General features: G+C 38.2%; 1 protein-coding gene across 1 annotated transcript in view; it reads right to left on the bottom strand.

The window, feature by feature from the left end:
* The window catches only part of LOC149155587 (uncharacterized), a 210696-nt gene that overhangs the window by 59026 nt on the left and 131652 nt on the right, over nucleotides 1–20018 (bottom strand). The window contains exon 7 of the mRNA XM_089440763.1: nucleotides 2421–2765. Within this exon, the coding sequence (XP_089296889.1) occupies nucleotides 2421–2765 (345 nt within the window). The remainder of the gene's footprint in view (nucleotides 1–2420; nucleotides 2766–20018) is intronic.

Raw genomic sequence — 20018 nt, 5'->3', positions numbered from 1 at the left:
ACACACACACACACACACACACATATATATATATATATATATTTGATAGCTTCAACAGATATATAAAAGGTTACTCATTTAAAGAATTATCAAGGAATATTTGAGGAGTTGAACAACCAACATCATTCCTACAAGACAATGTAATCCAGTGTAGCGAGAAATTGTAGTTGGAAGATCAAGAGATTTCACATATTAAAAATTTACAAGACAAAATAGGCAAATTTCCATCTGCGCAGTCCTTCCAAGTGTCTGCGTGGCCCCATTTCTGCGTGGTCCTTTGGCCCCCTTGGCTCCCCTTTAAGTCACAACATTGTGCTACTAGGAAGTGACTTTTATTCTAAAAGTGAGTTATGTCCCCTTTTCCTCACCTTTTTATTTACAAACAACTATAGAAGGCAAAATTGAGCAAAATCGAATATTCTAATTATCCATGGCTAATTAAGAATATTACAATTCCTCGGAGAGATCTTTCCAACGGGCTATCATGCATGTCAAACGGAGATAATATGATCAAGTCTCGACCCCGAGAAATTGGTTGTCCAACTCACCCCAACGAGGCCCATAAACTCTTGGTGTTACATCTCCTCGAGTTAGGGTTTTGGTTGTTTAGGGTTTGCTCTTATTGTTCAATAATAAAAAGGCCCTTGAGCCTCATTGTAAGACAGTTCAGAGGCATGTAGCTACCACATCTCTTCTCAGAGATAAGCTACCATCGCCCTAGCTGGTTTATTTCCATTCCTATTTGTAAGCATATTTCAGTATTTTACATTAATGAAATGAAGTATTATTTCCGCTGCATCTTTGTGTTTACGGTTATCTCTATAATTTGTTGTGTCCCTGTTTAAATCCGGATCATCTGCCCCACGAAAATCTTCTAGCATTGCCTCTTGGCCCTGCGACAGCTCTGTTATCCCCTGCACATTTACTGAAGCCTTTGCATCAGCCCCTTGGCTCTCTACGTCAGCCCTCAGACTCTCTGCCTCACCCACGCTGGCCCCTTCAGCCTCTACGTAGCTCCCAGCTACCTCTACGTCAACCTCTTCAAGCTTTGCACTATCTCTATGGCACTATCTCTACCTCTCTACTATGTATTCTCGGCCTCGTGCCGAACTGCCCCTCGCTGTAACAGATCACTTGTTCGATTCTCTCAGCAAACCCCGCTCCAAAAAATCGAACTGGCTTATCAATTTGGTGTGTTTCCAACTGACCCTCAAGCCTCCTCTTACACTTTTCCTGTTGAGTCTTCAATGGCCGAGATTAAGTCCCTAATCAACGACTAAGATTAGATTTAGCTTGATCCATGTCATTTAGAACATTTTCACCCAATTTTATATTAATACCCATTAATATTTTAATTTTCCTATGTTCTGACTTAGGAACCCCATTAAAAATATTAATTATTTTAATATCTCTCCAACCGGGTGGAATTTCCCCAAACCATTTCTGGCTCTTGGAGACCTTATGTGCCTTAACCTCTCCACCAATTTTCATGGCTAGAGCACATCTGATGCTACCACAAATAAACAAAAGGGACGCAGAGCCTCCTTCCAGCGAGATCAGGGTCAGATTCTTCCAATGGCAAGGTGAGATCATCTCACTATTTGTTTTGTCCAGTTTCTCTTTGTATTGGATAGTCAATTGCACTTCCAACGAATTGTACTCAAAATTTACTACTGCATAATAATAAAACCCTCAAAGCTGTTGCACCGGTTTTCTCACATTGGGTTTTTCCGGGGACATTTGTCCAAAAATAACTGTGTCATCGTGTTGTATCTTCTTTCTGTTCAGTTTCTTGTTTCTGCATATTATTTTTTAATAGAGAATGTTGCAGTTGTATTTACTTCAATATTTACCGTAGAACACAGTAAATAACTTGTATGGATTAACAAGTAGAAGTAACATCAATTCACTGCAGTAGGGATTCCGGGTTTAGGAATTTTCACAGTACCGAGGAGGCATGTCTCAAACGACATGACCATTCATGAAAGGGCACCTGCCTAGGTATATAAGCAGACCCTCATTTGTAACAATAATATCTCATATCTCTTGTATTCAAATATTTATATATAAATACTACTTGTCCTATAATGGATATTTCTATATTTCAGATATTATTAATATTCTGCTGCTTATACAAACTTTGTTTGTAACAACACTCATGTGAGTACTTATTAAAATAATTAGATATACTACATTACACATTATATAACCTTATATTCATTACAGACGAAAATAAATATCAGAAGTTCACACCCAATCCAATCTCTTGTTCATTTTTAAAATTAACTTTAAATTTAATTCATCAATGCCACTAAAACTGACATTTTGACAGACATATTATTTTGGTACATACGTGAAAATTGCATTTTTGCATATGGATAAACATGAATGCATCCCAGCAATTAATGTACTTGTCATACCTCAAGCCTAGGCCTTTTAGCAGTCGCTGTTCCTGTTGAAAGCATTTTTGAAGACTCGAAATCTGTAATACAATGAGGACTATAATCCAAACTTCCATCTGAAGATGCAACAATGACAGGCAATGAATTCATGCAACGCTTCACTTTCTTTGCAGCAGGACCGCTATCCAGCGACATGAGATTATTTTCCTGCAAATGAAACCTTGTCATATCAACAAGGTCCTCCCCAAGAGTGGACTTGGACCTTCCAGCCAGTGCAGAATCCGCCATGCTGTCTGACAAATTGACTATTGCACCAAAATCACTCGCTGCAGTTTTAAAGTTCTCCGGGGACATCAAATGAATCTGTAAAAAATTCGAAGTTAGAAAATATATCCATGACTCTAGCGTCTATACTTCACATTATTTTTTGAAACAGAACCATAAATCTAGAACATATTTGTGTAACATTTAGTAACAGGAAACCTGAAGCACAAAACCAAAGTAAAGATCTGCTGGTATTGATCTGGGCTCACTATTTAAGATGAATAAACTTAAAGCAGTGCATAACTTTTGTTTCGTGGGGCAACAGAGTTAAAGACTGCCAGTTTTCTTGTACACAGAACCTATCCCTACTACAAACTCTGTGAAGATCATATTCCATTATGAAACTTCATAACCAGCATATGATCATGGTCTGACCAACAGCAAAGCGAGTACACATGCTGTATACAAGCCCGACAATTTGCACCCACGAATAGGTATTCTCCTACAAGTATTGGACTCTAACCAGGTAATTGCTTACATAAACATGTAGAAGTGTTGGACTATAACCAGGTATTTGCTTACATAAATAGGTGTCTTCTTCAACGTAGATGTATCAAAGCCTAAGCATTAGTAGGTCACATGCACAAGCAGGTAGTTTCTCAACTGTAATGAGGTGTAATGCTACACAACAAACCATAGTCAAATCGTCATAAGTTGATTGAAACTATAGTGGCAATGCTACAGATCACTGGTACAATTTGATCAGTATGACTTTGGATATCTATTACTGAGGACGTATTAGCTCAAATGGAAACACTAGCTAGCTCTTGTGAACCGATTGTAGCCACTTGTCAAGAGAAAGTCCTCTTATTTGGCAACAGAAAATAGTAGAAGCCACTATGTTGGATACCACATTGGCAAGGAGGGATTAAACAGGGGGCACATGACAAAGAGCTTATAATGGCCACTGCATGTTGATCATGGACCACCTAAATGCTCTTCCTTTTCCTTCATTTCATATCCATTCATTAAATGTGCATTTTGAGCAATCATTGCACCTTACAGAGGAATTTCTCCCATGCAAGAACCATGAAAGCAGATGTTTCATCCTCGTTTTCTTCATTCTTACTGCATTATGAGGCTATGAACTCACCCAGGCAACCATCCAATCTTAAGCATCTCATTTCATATTCCATACAACAGTCTAAAGGGGACCTGTCTATCCATAATTTACGTTGCGTCTGCAGGTAATGAAAATACCAGTCATTATTTATGGCATATGATTGATGGCATTTTTCCATCCACAATAACTGTTCCTGTAATCTCACCGTCACTGGTTTATGTAGTTTTTCTGTCTATAACACATGCACCTAAAAACTTCATCTCATGGACACAATATGCTTCATGACATTATTCCACTGCTTTATGGCATCTTACAGTGTGTGCAGGATGAACTTGTGTGTTGTTTCAGCAAACTTCTACACACAAGTGTAGGCAACATCTGTTAACCTGGTGCTTCTCATGGTTGTGGTCAATATCTGTTCATCTAACATTTCTAAGGAGCATGGAACACATTTATTCATCTAACATATTAGCTACAACCTACAAATCCCTCTCAGTGTGTTGCCTGTCACGGTCAAAGATTTCATGTTGCATTATCATCTCTTACAATCAGGATTTCTTTCCCTCAACAGTCAGGACCACACAAACAAAGATCTCTCACATACAAACTCATCTACCAATACAAAGTCTAGATATCAATGATCTGATACAAAATCAGTTTTTTAATGATGCATGCAGCTACAAAAGGAACATGTAAAACAATGTTATAGCTGTCAATGTCAAAATGTGTATCTTGGATATCTATAGGATTAAAAAATTTGTTCTCCTCCAATATGGTAAACCTCTCCGTTGTTCATAACTCTCAAATTTAACTTATATGCCTTTCCATTATTTCACAGCATAACAGTTTTTAAAAGAATTTGCCTGAAATACCAGTTGAAACATCTTATAATTCTTGACAATTTGCATTAGCAAACTAGTCTAAATTTTGTACCAACGAATGTACAAAGCGAATCAATGTCTATTAGATGCAGAAATTCCTGTAGTAATCTCATTCTTTTCTATCATATCCAAAGGCTATAAATTTTTCTCCTAAAAAAATCTGCAAGTGTGATCTGAGTCATTTCCCTAGCATAAAATGCCCACGATCATCTGAACTCAAATTTTCTTAGAGTTGAAAAAGACGAGATAAGAAAGGACATAATTTTATTGATGTCCAGCAAATGCCCAAAAAGTAGAGAAATGGAAGTGAAGTACAACCAAGATGAAACCAAGGCAGTGTGCTAAGTTATTCCAGATGCAAAAAAAAAATTAAAAAAAAAAAATAGATACCAGGTAGAATCTGTGAAAAAGGTCCTAGACTAAAGAATGGATAGACACACAGAATTTAAGAAGCTCTAGACACCGTAAATAGGTCAAGTTGAAACAGAGAGTTAGTAGGAATACGCCACTGTCACTGCCACTGAAAAGCCACCAATATATTGCCTTATGAAGTTGTTGATAGAAATTCTAGAAAAAATCACAGATTTTGTAGTAACTTCATCAGTAAGGAAACCAATTGAATAGTAAGAAAGTTGTGATAAATCTTGCTAAGTAACCTGTTACCAAAAAACCTAGCAGGCCTTGGAGAGGCAAAACCCTACAAGAAAAAAAGCTAGACTAAGGGCTAACAATGGGGCAATGGCCCACTGTCACCACAGCCAAGGCCCCCTGCTCTTTACAGGCTTTTACCGATGGGAGGAGTCCCAATAGGAGGGAGATCACCTAAAATAGATATGCAAGATACAAGGCATGACGTGATCAAGCAAGAGTTCATTCAAGAGAGAGTTCAACAATGGTTCAAGGCTTCAGAAAAGAAAAATGCTCCTGAACAAAAGCCCTATAAAACAATGCTCAAGACCTAGGGTTTTGAGATTTTCGATGAAAACAAGTGTTCACAAGGTCAAGACCAAAGAGAGTGTTTCTTGTAATGATAATCATCTAAGTAACCAGATTCATTATAAAGGGGCCACGTGTTAGAATCCTGCGAATCGGACACGATTTGCTGGGGATTCGAATCCCCTAAATTGAAACCCGTGCGCATAAGAAAGGCGTTGTTCCTTATGTTTTTTACCATATTTCTCTTTCAGTTTTGCATACTTTGAGCAGTTAGCCATGAGGCTTCTCTCTCAGGTGACTTCATCCTCTTGTTGCGAGAGGAATTGGAGCACATATGGGAATTTGTATAGTGTGAAGAAGAGCAAGCTTGAGCAGTCCAGGGTAGAGATAATGGTGTATGTGCACACCAACCTTCATCTTATTTACAGGCAGAGGAAAGAGTGGTTGAGGGGAAAGACAAAGATAAGGGATGTCTTTTCTGATGATATGGGTCTAGACAACAGTGTTGAGTTGGCATTGGCCAACATGGATCTCAATGATCCAGTGCTAGAGCCTGTTAGATTTGATGACGGTGATATTTTAGAGGGGTCGTCCTCCACACCAACAGATGCAGAGGCAATTATGGATACAGGGGAGGAGGAGGTTGCACAGGAGAGCAGTGGTGACCATTATGATTAGGACATTGATGTTGATTCTGCTGATGACTATGAGGATTAATGACTCATGAGTCATGGGCTACCTATTGCCTTGAGGCTTGTATACCTGTAGTTGTTTTATATTTTCTATTTCTATTTGCCATTAGCATTGCACCAACACTACCTATGTAACACATTTTGATTTTATGACTTAATGATAAAACTACAGTAGTCAGAGTCTTTACCTTACTATCTTGTAGTTGTAAGTTGTCTTTCATTTATAAATCATGATTTATGTGACCACTGACATGTATTTGAATTTTGTATGTACTATGCATGCTATAGATGAAGATCTATGTTTGAAATCAATGAATTTGTATCATTAATTAGAATGTGTAAGAAATATCTAATTTTTAATATATATATATATAACAAATCCTACGTGTCCTGTTCCAGGGGGTCAACGTGTCCGAATCCGACACTCAAATCCCCGTATCCTACGAATCCCGAATCCCCGTGTCAAGTGACTTAGATAATCATCTATTCCAAGGCTCATGAAACCCTCAAGAAAGTCCTCAAGTGGAGGGAAAAGAAACTAGGGTTTCCCTCTTATGGCTATACATAGGGAAAGAGATTTTATGGATGAAATTTGAGTGGATGCCCACCAAATTGCTATGTTAGGTAACCTAGACCTATATCTTGTTGTTTACACTCTCAAATCACCAAAAAGCCTCCTCCCTAAAATTTCGCTCCAAGCACTAGTTTTCCTCCCTAGCCTTAAAAGGATAGCATTTGAGAAGAGAAATTTATGGAGAAAATCTAGGGTTGATCACCAAGTGATAGGACAAGTGCCTTGTCCTATAAGGATATGCAATCTAGGATGTTTATAATAAGTCAAATTCCTTCTAAGGCGGTTGCAATTTGATGCCGTAGCTATCAAAATTTCAACAATTATCCACTTAATGAAATAACGGATATTGATGGAAAATAACAAGTACTCCATTAGGAATATTCATTACATGTTAAAATGAGTAATTCATACAACATTCATCTAGATATTTGTCAATAAATTGATCTTCAGCAATTTAGGGCACATCATTTCAACCTAGAATCAATAGTTCCATGAATTAGACATTAAAGAAAAAGATATTCAACAAAGGATTCCACTTACTAGATAACATGCAATATGTCCTTCCATTAGACCAAGAAATATCTCCAAAGAATGTTAAAATTAGCTTCCATATATCAAAATGCATCCAAGTATCTCCAAAATCACCCACAAGAAGCAAGTGTGAATTCTCTAAGAGGTCCAAAATTCACAAGTTTGATGATGATTGATCACAAAAAGTGATCTCTTATTTATACATGTCCTACTAACTCGAATTAGAGCAAGAAGCCCCTCCTAAGTCATAAAGTAATGTGAAAAATCACTCTAGGTCACATGCCGACCTAGTAGCCAATGTGTAAACATAAGAATTAACCCACAAAGGGGCTGAAATGTTGATGTCATGCATGCATAGGCCCTTCTATGGAAAGCATTGACCTCCTCCAATGCCAAAGTGAGTGAAGAAGGCTCCAAAAATAAAGATCTAGGGGTTGGCTCCTAAATCTCCATGTAAATCTTCCTGTGGACTCCAATCTTGTGTTTGGGGCACAAAATAGGTCTCATGGGTCTCCTGGTGAAAGAATAGCTTGATTCTGCTCCAATATTGAGAGCTTTGAGGATGGTGCTAGCGCTCCCATGTCTCAGGGGGGAGACAAACTTCATTTAGGCCTTGGAACAGCGACAAAACCACATGTACACTGCTAAGTCAATTGCAGCATGCTAGTCCAAATGCATCATCTCATGAATAATGTGGGGCAAAGTGCAGGCTGTTGGGGGTGTTGTAGGTGCCCATGGAATGGAACGATGCTCTACAAGTGAAAGGAGTCCCACAACTCTCAACGCTTCACCAAAAGTGGGCTTGGGCTCCAATTAGTTGCCTATCCCATGATGAAAATCATCTGTCAATCACACACAATGTCTAGTGCTACATCTTCACCATTAGGTACAATTATTATTAATGCATCTAAGTGGACCAAACATGTTAGTCAAGGGAAAATTGACACTTCATACTGGGATTCTCTTCAAAATTTGGGGCTTTGATCACGCAATTGTGTTACCTTCCTAGGTAGGAGTGGTTAACGGGCAGTCCTATTAGTTATTCCCAACCCCTAAGGAGAAAGACAAGTCCTTGTAGGTCCCTAGTACATCCTTCAATTAATAGGTGCCATGTGAATAATGATGCAACAAATGGGACAAGGGGTCTTATCGTCATATGCCATGGTTAAAGGGGTAGAAATGATGAGGAAATCTACGTTTCGGGCATACAAATGTGAGCAATGAGCAATCATGGATGCATGAGTTACCTCGGCCTTTGTTTTTCCAACCCTCTTATTTGCATTTTTCCTTTTCTCGATATTTTTCTTTGTATTACTACTCGAAGATCTAAGAAATGACAACATGCTATGAATGATGTGTAGCAATGCATTACCCCATTAAAGGTGGGGCAGTTCATTGCCCACTAGGGGTTGAGACATGCAAGGGTTCCTTTTATGATGTGGCAAGGCAACATTGGCCCTAGGAACTGGGTGATGGCCATAATCATAAGGGGTAGAGCTCATGCATGGTTTTTTCCTTCTTGCTAATGTTAATGTCTCAACCATCTTTTGCATTTTATAATCTTCTTTTTCTTTCGTTTCGCGCTTGTGGCCACGATATGCTTTTTACTTTTCTTGTAGTTGTGTCAACCTCTCAAGGTAGTATAGGGCTCATAATGCACAAAGGGAAGTGATAAGTAGAAAATGGGACCACACTATCTCAATCAGGGTTTCCCAAGTAGTGCCCTTCCTAAAGCCATGAGACATTAGGTGAGGTCCCACTTGACTGGGATTGAAGATTAACCCCCCATTTAACTTGAGGGAACAAAACCACGATCACAACCCTTCCCTTTTCTAAGTCACCCAATAATCCATGTCAAATGCCCAAGTGAAAAACAAGCATAAGCACCTAATTGCATAATGAATAACATACCTTTTGGATCGAGTTGCCCACCTTCTAACATGCTCTCTTGACAAATGGGTGAGGAAACATATGGATGATGCAGGTGGCAGAGATAAAATGGCACGTCACATCGGCTAAAAGGTGTATATCAAGGGTTGTTGGTTACCGACTGGACGAAGATGATTAGGAGAAACATTCTCCTAGGGGTACCCACTTTTGGTGGGTTACATAACCAACAGTAATATGGAATTTACATCTCACATCCAATCCTTGATGGCTACAGTGAATTAAATGCCAATCATGTAATAAATATCACTTTCTAACAATCATAAATAGCAATTATAATGGTTAGTCAATTCTTAAAATTTCAAATCAATAGATTTTTTCTTTCAAACTTCCCCAATAGAGATTATGATTTTATAATCTCCATGACATTTACGTCATAAATATTGAATGCATGCAATCAGGTGGCCCTGCAATGGTAGTTACAAAATAAAGTTCATGCAACATGAATTTGTGACCTTATAACGACATCTCATAAGCTTCATAATGGATACTGATATCTTTGCATATCCGCCACAAGCTATTGTGGTCTTGCAATCATTCATGCTCATTTTGCAACACAAATACCCATCAAAATTGTCATAGTACATTTAAATTACTTGCAACCCTCTAACTGCAGCTTATTTCAATCTCTGCATCTTACAATAGTCAAAGAACGAAACAAGAAAATGCCTTACATGCGAAAAAAGTGTGAAATTGGAAAAGAAGGACAATTATTGGGAAAGACAAAATCGAGTTTTTGGGCTATCTCTCTCTCACATGTGTGATTTACTGGGCTACTCCTAGAGTCAAAATTATGGATTTTGTTGTTGGGTCAAAGTTTTGTTGCTAGAGGGGTCGAAACTATGTTGCTACAAGATCGAAGTGTTAGGTCGAAGTTGTTGTGGAAGGTCATCATCCACAGAACTAAGGAAGGGTTGACTTGGTGATTAGGAGAAGTTTGTGTCTAGGTCAAGGAGTCTTCGATCATCTCATGAAACTAATAAAGGAAGAGTTGTTGATTAGGTTTTCACCTAGATAAGGGGTTTTCCCTAGCTATCCGCCTACTTCTGGTGTCTTTGATCTTCGTGTTATGGTTTTGGTAATTACTCGATGAACTAAGTTAAAAGAAGAACATAAGAAAGTTAATAAGAACATAAGAATATCACAAGTAATTATCAACATAAATAAAAATCTTTCTGCCTTTCTGATTTTCCAACACTTCATATGCCTCTTCCAAATAGTATTCTATCCAGAGTTGTCCTTGTTACCTACCAAAAGTGGGTGACCCCATAGGGAAATTTTTTCCGCTAAATATCTCTTCAACTGGAAGCCAGTAGCCCTTGGCAACCACCGATGTAGCCGATATGTTGTGCCATTTGATCTCCGCCCCCTGCATCAAACGTTGTCCCCTCACCAATCTATCAAGAGCATATGTTAGAAGGTGGGCAATCCAACCCAAAAGGTATGTTTTTCATTGTGAAATCGGATGTTTGTGCTTGTTTTTCTTGGGCATCTTGGGCATGGATTATTGGGTGACTTGGAAAAGGGAAGGGTTTTGAACGTGGTTTTGTTCCCTCACCTTAAATTGGGGGTTAATCCTCGATCCTAGTCCCGTGCGATCTCCACTACTAACCTATGGTTTCAGGAAAGTCAAGAAAAGCATTATTTGGGAAACCCCAATTTTGGTAGCTTGGTCCCATTTTCCCATTCCACATTTTTCACTCCCCCCCGCACATTACAAGCCCTATTTCATCATTTTCCTTTTTTGTTTTCCATCTCTAGGTCCACAAGGCACTAGCACTCCCCCTTCCCTTGTCCATATATCGAGGTCAGGCCTAGAAATGTTGCCCCAAAGGTTGATGCAACTAAAAGAAAGATAAAAGCATATCATGGCCACAAGCAAGAAACAAAAGAAAAAGAATATCATAAAATGCAAAAGATGGTCAAGACATTTACTATAGCACGTGGGCAGAAGCCAAACATAAACTCTACCCCTTATCCTAGCCATCACCCCAGTTCCTTGGGCCCCATGAGTGCCCCCACATCATTAAGGAACCCATGCACGTCTGAAGCCCTGGTGGGCAACGAACTACCCCACCTTAAGAGGGTAATAACTGCTTTATATCATACAACCACGCTTTAATTTATATGCACCCCGAGCAATAATACGAAGAAAAATCAAGAAAACGCAAAAGGAAAATAAAGAGGGGTGGAAAAACAAAGGTCGGAGTAACTCATGTATCCATGATTACCCCCTCCTACATTTATACACCCAATAAGTGGACATCCCTCATTATTTCTATCCTTGTACCTAGGGAGTTAACACTATTATGAGATTAACGCCCCAATTTGGAAGGGAAGCCCAACATGAAGTCTCAATGTGCCCTTAGTTAACAAGCTTGGTTCACCTACATGCACTAATGAATTATTGTACCTAATGGTGAGGATGCAGCACTGGACATTATATGTAATTGGTAGGTGGTTTCATCATGGGTTGGAACTTGGGCAACTTAATTGGGGCCCAATTCCACCAGAGGATCATTTTGACACCCCCAGGTGAAGTGTAGAGAGCCATGGGACTCGTATCATGTGCAGAGCATCATTTCATGCAATGGGCACCTTCAACGCCTTCAATAATATGCTCATTGTGTTGATTTCTGGTAGCATCAAATGTGCTCTAAGCCTCAAAATTTTGAGGGAGGCTAGGATACATGCATTCCAGAATGCCCAGAAAACATTTTGGGAAATTCCACCTAAAGAAGGTTTTATTAAAATAATTAATTATTTTTAATGGAGGCCAAAGTCTAAACTTAGGAAATGAAAATAATTAAAGGGTAATTAAACTAGGGGTGTAACTTCTAGAACAAGACGAGGATCAAGCCAAAATAATCTGACCCATTGATTTGAATCTAATCTTGGTCGTTGGTTACTCAACAAGAAGATTATAAGAAGAGGTTTGATGGGCATTTGGAAAAAACATCGAGTGAGAGATCAAGAGATCAATTTCTAAAGAGAGCAACACAACAATTGTCGGAGAAGTGATCGAGATGATTTCTTGCAGTGAGGGGGAGAGATAATTTTCGGAGGAAGTTTTCTTGATCCGGAGTGTGCAAGGCAGAGAGGACAGAAAAATGTCCAGAGAGGTTGACGCAGGGCGATGCAGAGCTATACTCTGGCAATGCAAAGCTTCAAAGGGAGTCTAAAATTCTGTTGAGAAACAGTGGGGATCAAGTGTCACAGCTGGGGTGTGAGACCGTGAGGATAGAGGGCCGAAGTTTCCAACCAGCAAAGGATCAGAGGAGGTGCATCACAGTCCTAGCAGCAATGACTGCGTGCGTGTGACGCAGTACTACACAGAGGCTGACCTCCAACACAGATCAGGGTCAGGGTTTCTAGTGTCATGGTGAGATCATTTCACTATCTTTTTGTCCAGTTAGATCTCTATATAGGATTGCCATTTTGGGCATCCGAAGAATTGCACTCAAAAATTAGTGCTTAAAAATACAAACCCTCAGTTGTCGCACGGATTTTCCCACATTGGGTTTTTCCAGGGACATTGGTCCAAAAATAATGGTGTCACTTGTGTGTGCTATTTCTTTCTTGCTCAGATTCTTGTTTCCACATATTATTTAAAGTTGTGAAGGCAACAGTTGTATTTACTTCGATATTTACAGTAGAACACAGTTTGTTGCAATAGTGATTTGGGTGCGTTGACCACTCTGTGACCCCATAGCAGTACACCCCCTTTTTTGCAAAAGGGATATCACCTGATCGATGTGTCTGTGTCGTCCAGCTATCATCATCAGCCTAATCATCATGTTATAATGTAAATCCATTCTACATGTATATGATATAAATAATCTCCGTAAAATCGTATCATGTATGTAACAACTTAGGTAAATCTACCTTTATAATGACAATCTCCATTCTGGGAGGTTTTTTATCTCACCAATCCATTCTCGGATGGTCGACAGAGTTTTTCCCTCCAGTCTTACCCCAAAGCTAGAATGGATTTTGTCGCTAGGATCTTAGGCAAGTCCTAGTGTTCTAGATTGAGTCTATGTAACTATGTTGCAAGAAACGTGGGGTAGGAGGGCGTTTCCATATGGAAACGAGTATGAAACGCTGAAACGCATTTGGTACGGCCCTGAAACGCGTTTCAGGCCGTACTGCCACGTTTCACGGAACTGAAACGTGGCCAGTACGGCCTGAAACGCATTTCAGGGCCGTACGACCCACGTTTCAGCGTTTACTTGTGTTTTTTTTAATTTTTTTTATTATTATTTGTTTTCTAATCTATTCTTACGTTAGCCTAGTGACTTCTAGTTGCTTCCAAATGCCTGTCTAAAGTTATAAAAGTGAACTTTTGCCCTAGTGTTGATATGCAGTTCATGGTAATGTTAAATTCTTAAAGTAAAAGTGATATTCTCCTTTATTTTTCATTTTCATCCTTTTACTTAAATTTTTAACATTACCATGAAATGACTCAGGATGTTTGAGAGTGGTTTCGCCCTCATTGGATTTCATATGGAGAAAGTAGAATTTTAGATCTCACTCAAAATCCAGCAGACTTATCTGTTTTTCAGGATTTCAGGATTGGGGGGATTGCAATGTTTCCATTGGATTTTATCATGTACTAGGGTATGGAACTTGTATTTAATCGAGAGAACAAAGCCCTCTATGCAAGGGAGACTCCCAATAATCAAGAGAATGTAGGGTACTAGGGTATGAAACTTATATTTAATCAAGAGCACTAAGGTCATTTGACTATGTAGGAGGAGACTCCCAATCAAGCACGAGACAAAAAATTAGACATTTCTCGTGGCTGATTTTGTATATTTCTATTTTCATTATGTGATTATTCATGAGTAAATGTGATGTAAATTTAGATACTTATAGTTTATGCATTGACAATTGACAATTTTATCATAATCTAATAAATTAGAATGTATCATATATGCTTTATGATTGCACATATTTCTTAAATTCCTAATATATATATATATATATATATATATATATATATATATATATATATTCGCGTTTCCCCGTTTCCAAAATTTGGGGAGGTCACGTTTCGTATCGCTTCCCGTTTCGGAAACTCGTACCCGTTTCCCCGTTTCATGCAACCTTGTGTAAAAGTAATTTGGGAATAATCCTAACTATTTGGTTAAGTTATTTTATTACAAATTGCACGGTCTGCTGGATTATATTTGTGTTGTAGAAGTGGGTAGTCTATGAGAGTCTACTACAAATGGGTTTTCCCCCTTATGATGTAAAAAATATGAAAATAATGATGCAAAGTGTTTTGAAGGTTGGAAAAATAATTTATCCCCTCATAGGTTAATTAATTAAATTTTCTAGCCCAAAATTAATTAAAATTCTAAGCCAAAAATTTAATTAATTCTAGGTCCTAGTTAAATTTAAATTCTCTAAAGGCAAAATTTGTCGGTCCAAAAAAAATTAAATTTTAAGAGGTCCAGGGACTAAGGTAAATTAATTATTTTGATAAATTTTAAACCTTTGATCCCTGGGGTTAAGTCAAAGTCAATTTTTTGGGGAAATTAACTCAAAAAAATAATTTTTGAGTTAATTAAAATGCATTTAAATGAAAATTTCGAATTTCCTCAAAAATTAAATATTTCGACGGATGAGATTAAAAGAAATTTTGATCTTCATCAACGGTCGAGATTACTTTGACGAGGATCACTCAAACTAACCGTTGGAGGATTTATCTTTAAATAGGAGGTCATTTGTCAGCCAATTCATCCGATCTTTGAGTCGTGTGCTAAGCAAGAAGCTCTAATGTAATCTTTTTTCTGGATAATAAAGAAAGACTTTGGGTTAAATTTTGTTGGTGTTACTCTTCATGGGAATACTGTAAGATGTTTTATTTTATGCATAATTTTTTCTAAAGCCATTGATGATAGCTTCTGAAGAGTGATTTGAGTACAGGTATCTTGCTCAGTCGTTGGAGTTTGAATAATAATTTAAATTTTGAACGTAATAGCAGGTATCTCTATTTGTCTAAGTTTTATTATTATTTTCTCGCTCTATTTTTAATGGTTGGATCGAGTTTTGCAGGGAAATCTTGATTTAGATCATCGGGCGTTAGGGGAAGTTTTCAGTTGGACCAGCCAACTCCCGATCTGTGTTTCCTGAAGAACCCAACTAAATTAGCTCCGGGCTTATCATAATATTTTTGTTTTGTGATGCATGAAGGTTTCGAGTTAGCACCTCCTTTTAAAATTTAAAAAAGAAAATTTAATTTATGTGCGGCATAATGATAGATCTAGCTACTTAGAGCCTTCAGCTTGTAATTATTATATTTCTCTAACGTGGGTTTTTTGGGTTTTTCAATTTTATTTGTATATCTAGTTTTTGGGTGTTTTGTTTTGGTCATTGCAGGTACAGATATAAACGGTAAATTTTATTTGAAGCCAAATCCAAGCCATGGAGGGTAAGATCTGACCTCAATATCATTTTGCAAGAACACTTTTTTCAGAAAATTTTACAGTCCGAGGGTTTTAAAATTTAAATCTGGAGATTTAATAAGTGTTTCAAGGACAAATCTGAAGCAAAAGATTATCACTTTAATTAAAAATTTCTCAAATTTTTTTAAAGGGTTTGAGCTACCAACTTTTTGCTGTGTTTCTCTTTGGAAAATTTCAAAATTTATTTTGTTGCCTAGGGTTTTCAATCTGCTGAAAGTTTCGACTTTTTTTGCCTAAACCCCTGTCTGCAGCTCCCTATCTTTGTTGTCGAAACTTCTACCTCGTTGCCCTTTCTTCATCTTGTTGCCTGTGTTTTTCTTTACCCTGCAGCTTTTCCTTCCCTCACTGCTCCACGAATCTGCCAAACAGAGTCGCTTCTTGCTCGATGTCCATCCACAACTCCCTTTTCTCTTCTACCCCCATCTCCTTAGCTTTGGTCCACACTCCTCATCCCCTCACAGAATCCTTCAATCGTCTCACTGCTCCTTCGCGTAGGCTTCATCCCTCCTCTCAACCTACGTTGTGGCCATTGCCCAAGCTCAAAGCTTTTGTCGTTGCCACACCTGCACACACTCAAACAATTCGATTTCTTTTTCTTTGTTTTTTTTATTTTGTGTATGCATGAGGGTTAGTGCATTTTCATTTTCTTTTTATTTGATTTTTTACCTTTGTTAGTTTGGTTAGATTCATTTTAAATGCGATTTTTTGTTTTGGTTGTGGCTTCTCGATTTCCTTTTTATTTTTGTTTTGATTTTGTTTTTTGTTTTAATTTTTCAATTATAATTCATGACTTTGATTTTTACATTTTGATTTCTTTTTTTTATTTTGATTTTGTTTTAAAAATTAAAAAACTAAACGAAAACAAACAAACAAACAAAATTAGTGACTTCGAAATTTCAAATGAATTAAATCAAAAGATCTTACGCTTTCACATTAAAAAAAAATAGATTTTTATGTAGCCTATGGCCCATTAAAAATTTTAATTTATTAAAGCCCTCTGATTTTTATTATTTTTGTCACATTAAAATTTTATTTTATTAAACATTTGCCACATTAAGTTTCTCATAAAACTTAGCACATAAAAACAAATTGCCTAAGGAAAGCATTAAAAATTTTAATCTAAAGTTCATGCTTGGGTTTCTATTCATGCTAAGGGTTTTTGACTTTGAATATTGAAAAGGGGAAAATTTTATGATCAAACACACTTAAATCATATTTAAAGATTGACTATAGGAAAATTAACAAATTTCCTAGATCTGTGTCATTAAAAAAAAATCATTTTAATTCTAGGATTGTGAATTGCTTAGCATTTGAATTTCATGGTTCTTCATGGTATTTAATTTTTTTCGAAATTTAATTGCTAGAATATTTTTGCATGCTAAGGTTTTGATCTAATTGTTCATGATCGTCACTTCTATTACATTTACAAATTTATCTAAATAACTTGTTTTCATTTGGTTTATGATTAACTGAATATTAAGGCACTGGACTAAAATCATTTCTATCTTGTGGTTGTGTCTTATTTGTCTTAATTGTTTGATCTATCCATCGTTGTTAACCAGGACTTGTTTTACATTCTTCAAGTTATTCATCTTTAAGCTTCCTAGAGCTCGTGTTCCATAGGCTACCCTCATTTATTCACCCTAGGGACTACCTCCCTTGACTTGTCTAGGAGAGAGTCTAAACAGAGTGAGTAAAGATTAGAGTGACAGCCCTTACTCTGAGCGTTTTCGCGGTGCCTAGACACTTTGTGCGACAACAGAATGGATTTTCGAATTTTCACATGGTATCAAAGCATAGGTGAAGCAAGAGAGCAAACTAGAAGAGTCCAACATTGAAGAGAATGAGGGAGATCAAAGTGTTGCATAGGCAGTAGATCGAATCCCCAGAGGGATTGCGCAGTCCAAGCCAGGAGGGCAAGATTCTCGAGGAAAATATCTCTATGAGTGAGTTGACAGAGAGGTATGATTTCCAGATCAAGATTTGTCAGCAACAGAGGGAGCAATGCAACAGAAGCTTCAGCGTAGAGCAGTCTTCAGGTGAAAGCTTTTTGCATCAATCGCTAGGGCAGAAAAACATCAGAGGAAGGAAGGAGACACTTTTCGAGGGAATTTCTTCCTCAGAGAATTCCTGGACAGGGAATTTGATTTCTCAATTGCTGAGAGCAGTAGAGAGGAGCAGATCTACCAACTCCAGTAGGGAGTGCGTAGGATAGCCTAGCAACAATGCAGAGGAGAGAGGAGGCAGTTCGACATTTTGTTGGCAGAGATGGCAACTAACGGGCTGAGAGATCAAGATCGGTTGGATGGAGCATCCAACTATGTGATCTGGAAGGCTAGGATCTCAAGCCTTCTGGATGAGCATGATCTCCAGATGTATGTCGATAGTGTGGTAGTTGTACTCGGTGATGTAGATCCACTCAAAAAGTACAAGGTTGATATGGTGAAGGCCAAGCAGTTGATCCTCAATGGAGTGAGGGATCACATTGTATGTCACATCGCTGGCAAACGGACAGCCAAAGAGATGTGGGATGCCTTGGCTACACTATATCAAGGATCTTCCAAGCAGCGGAAGATGCACTTGGAGGAGAAGCTAAGATCAGCAAGGATGGAGAAAGCAGAACACATTGATCCGTTGCTATCAAAGCTTCAGGAAGTCCGAAATCAGTTGGCAGCTATAGGATTAATCATTATTGTGATTGTTATTGATAAAGATATTGTCTTACGGATTAATGACATCTTTGAATTTTCATAGACCAAAATTCAATGATGTGATTAATCAGTAAGACAATTTCTTTATCAATATGGATCTCAAAAGTCTTAGATCTAATATCATTGTTATTATTATTATTTATATTATTTTATATAAATTATGTTCATAACAGTTTGATGTTGATTTTGATATTGATGCCATGCAATAAAGAGGGGGTTGATCCCAATGCAAATCTAGTAGTGTTAGTGGAACCAGAACCAGTACCTAAATCAAGCAAATGAAAACAACCAATGGAAGGTACTAGTCATGCAACTTGACCAACTCGTGCTTCAATTAGGTCTAGCTTTGTTATTATTACTACTACTAAGGTTGCAGAGGAGTCTGAAAAGTCCTCGCACTCTGAGACAAATGATGTTTATTGAGCTCTTGTTGATGATCACATGTCCAGTAGTGGTGATGAATTTGATCACGACGAGGAGTGATCATGTTGATCATTGATATGTAGACTTGTAGGCCAGTGGCCCCATAGCTTGTAGCATTGTTTTTGGACCCTAGAGGCCATTTAGAGTCTCATTTATTATGTATTTTGTTGTTGATGTGTATTGCATTGTGTTAAAATTGGCAACTAGGGCCAAACTCCATGTGGGTCATCTTATTAATGGCAGCTGATATTTTTCTTGGATCCCTCTCATCGAGAGGTGTAGGATTGATCTAAAGATCATCCGATTCCGATAAGTATTCATGGGGATATGAATTTATTTGTGTTATGGCACAACTCGACAAGGTTGGCCAACAACCAAATAAACCCCACTCGTGCTCAACGTTTTAGTATAAATAGAGGTGGCCTTCAAGTCATTTCTACACAGACCCTTGGGATCTCTTCCTCTCTACTTGTCTTTGGGTTTTAGTAGGAGGAGAGATCCTAAGGAATAATGTTGCCCTATGCAGAAGCCTTAACACTATCCTAAGGGTGGTATGGATATACCCTAGCCACAGCAAGCCTAGAAGAGAACAATGAGGAGTTAGGAGGCTATTCCAGGAGGCTGAGGAGCTGTTGAAGAGGGCTGCAGCCCATATCTTGAGGTTGAGAGGCAGGGGGAATGTTTTGGGGTGGTTAGGTGAAGGAATATCCCTTAGAAGGGTTGCCACAGCTAAGGGACAGCTTGCTGTAGCAAGCCACAGTAGATAAGAGGAGGCCAAAGGGTGGAATAGGGGTTAGAACAGCTGAGCATTGCAACCAAGGCTTTCCTCCGCTCATAGAAAGGCAGCCGCAATTGTGGAAGGCTATTCTGGCCACATTTTGAACGTTGTTAGCACTGTTGTTAGAATGCCCTAACTAACTAGTCTAGCAATGCAGCAAACAGAAAAGCCCCAAACAGTGGTGATGATGATACATTGAAGCAGCATGATGATGAATGTTGCAGCATGATGGGTATAGTGACAAAGTGTATCATAGCATAATGAGGGGCAGCACAATGGTGAG

The sequence above is a fragment of the Pinus tabuliformis genome, chromosome 9 (assembly GCF_031772625.1).
Source record: "Pinus tabuliformis cultivar Carrire ecotype Pingquan chromosome 9, CPIR1, whole genome shotgun sequence".
Lineage (NCBI taxonomy): Eukaryota > Viridiplantae > Streptophyta > Pinopsida > Pinales > Pinaceae > Pinus > Pinus tabuliformis.
This window is presented reverse-complemented; position numbering and strand designations above follow the sequence as displayed.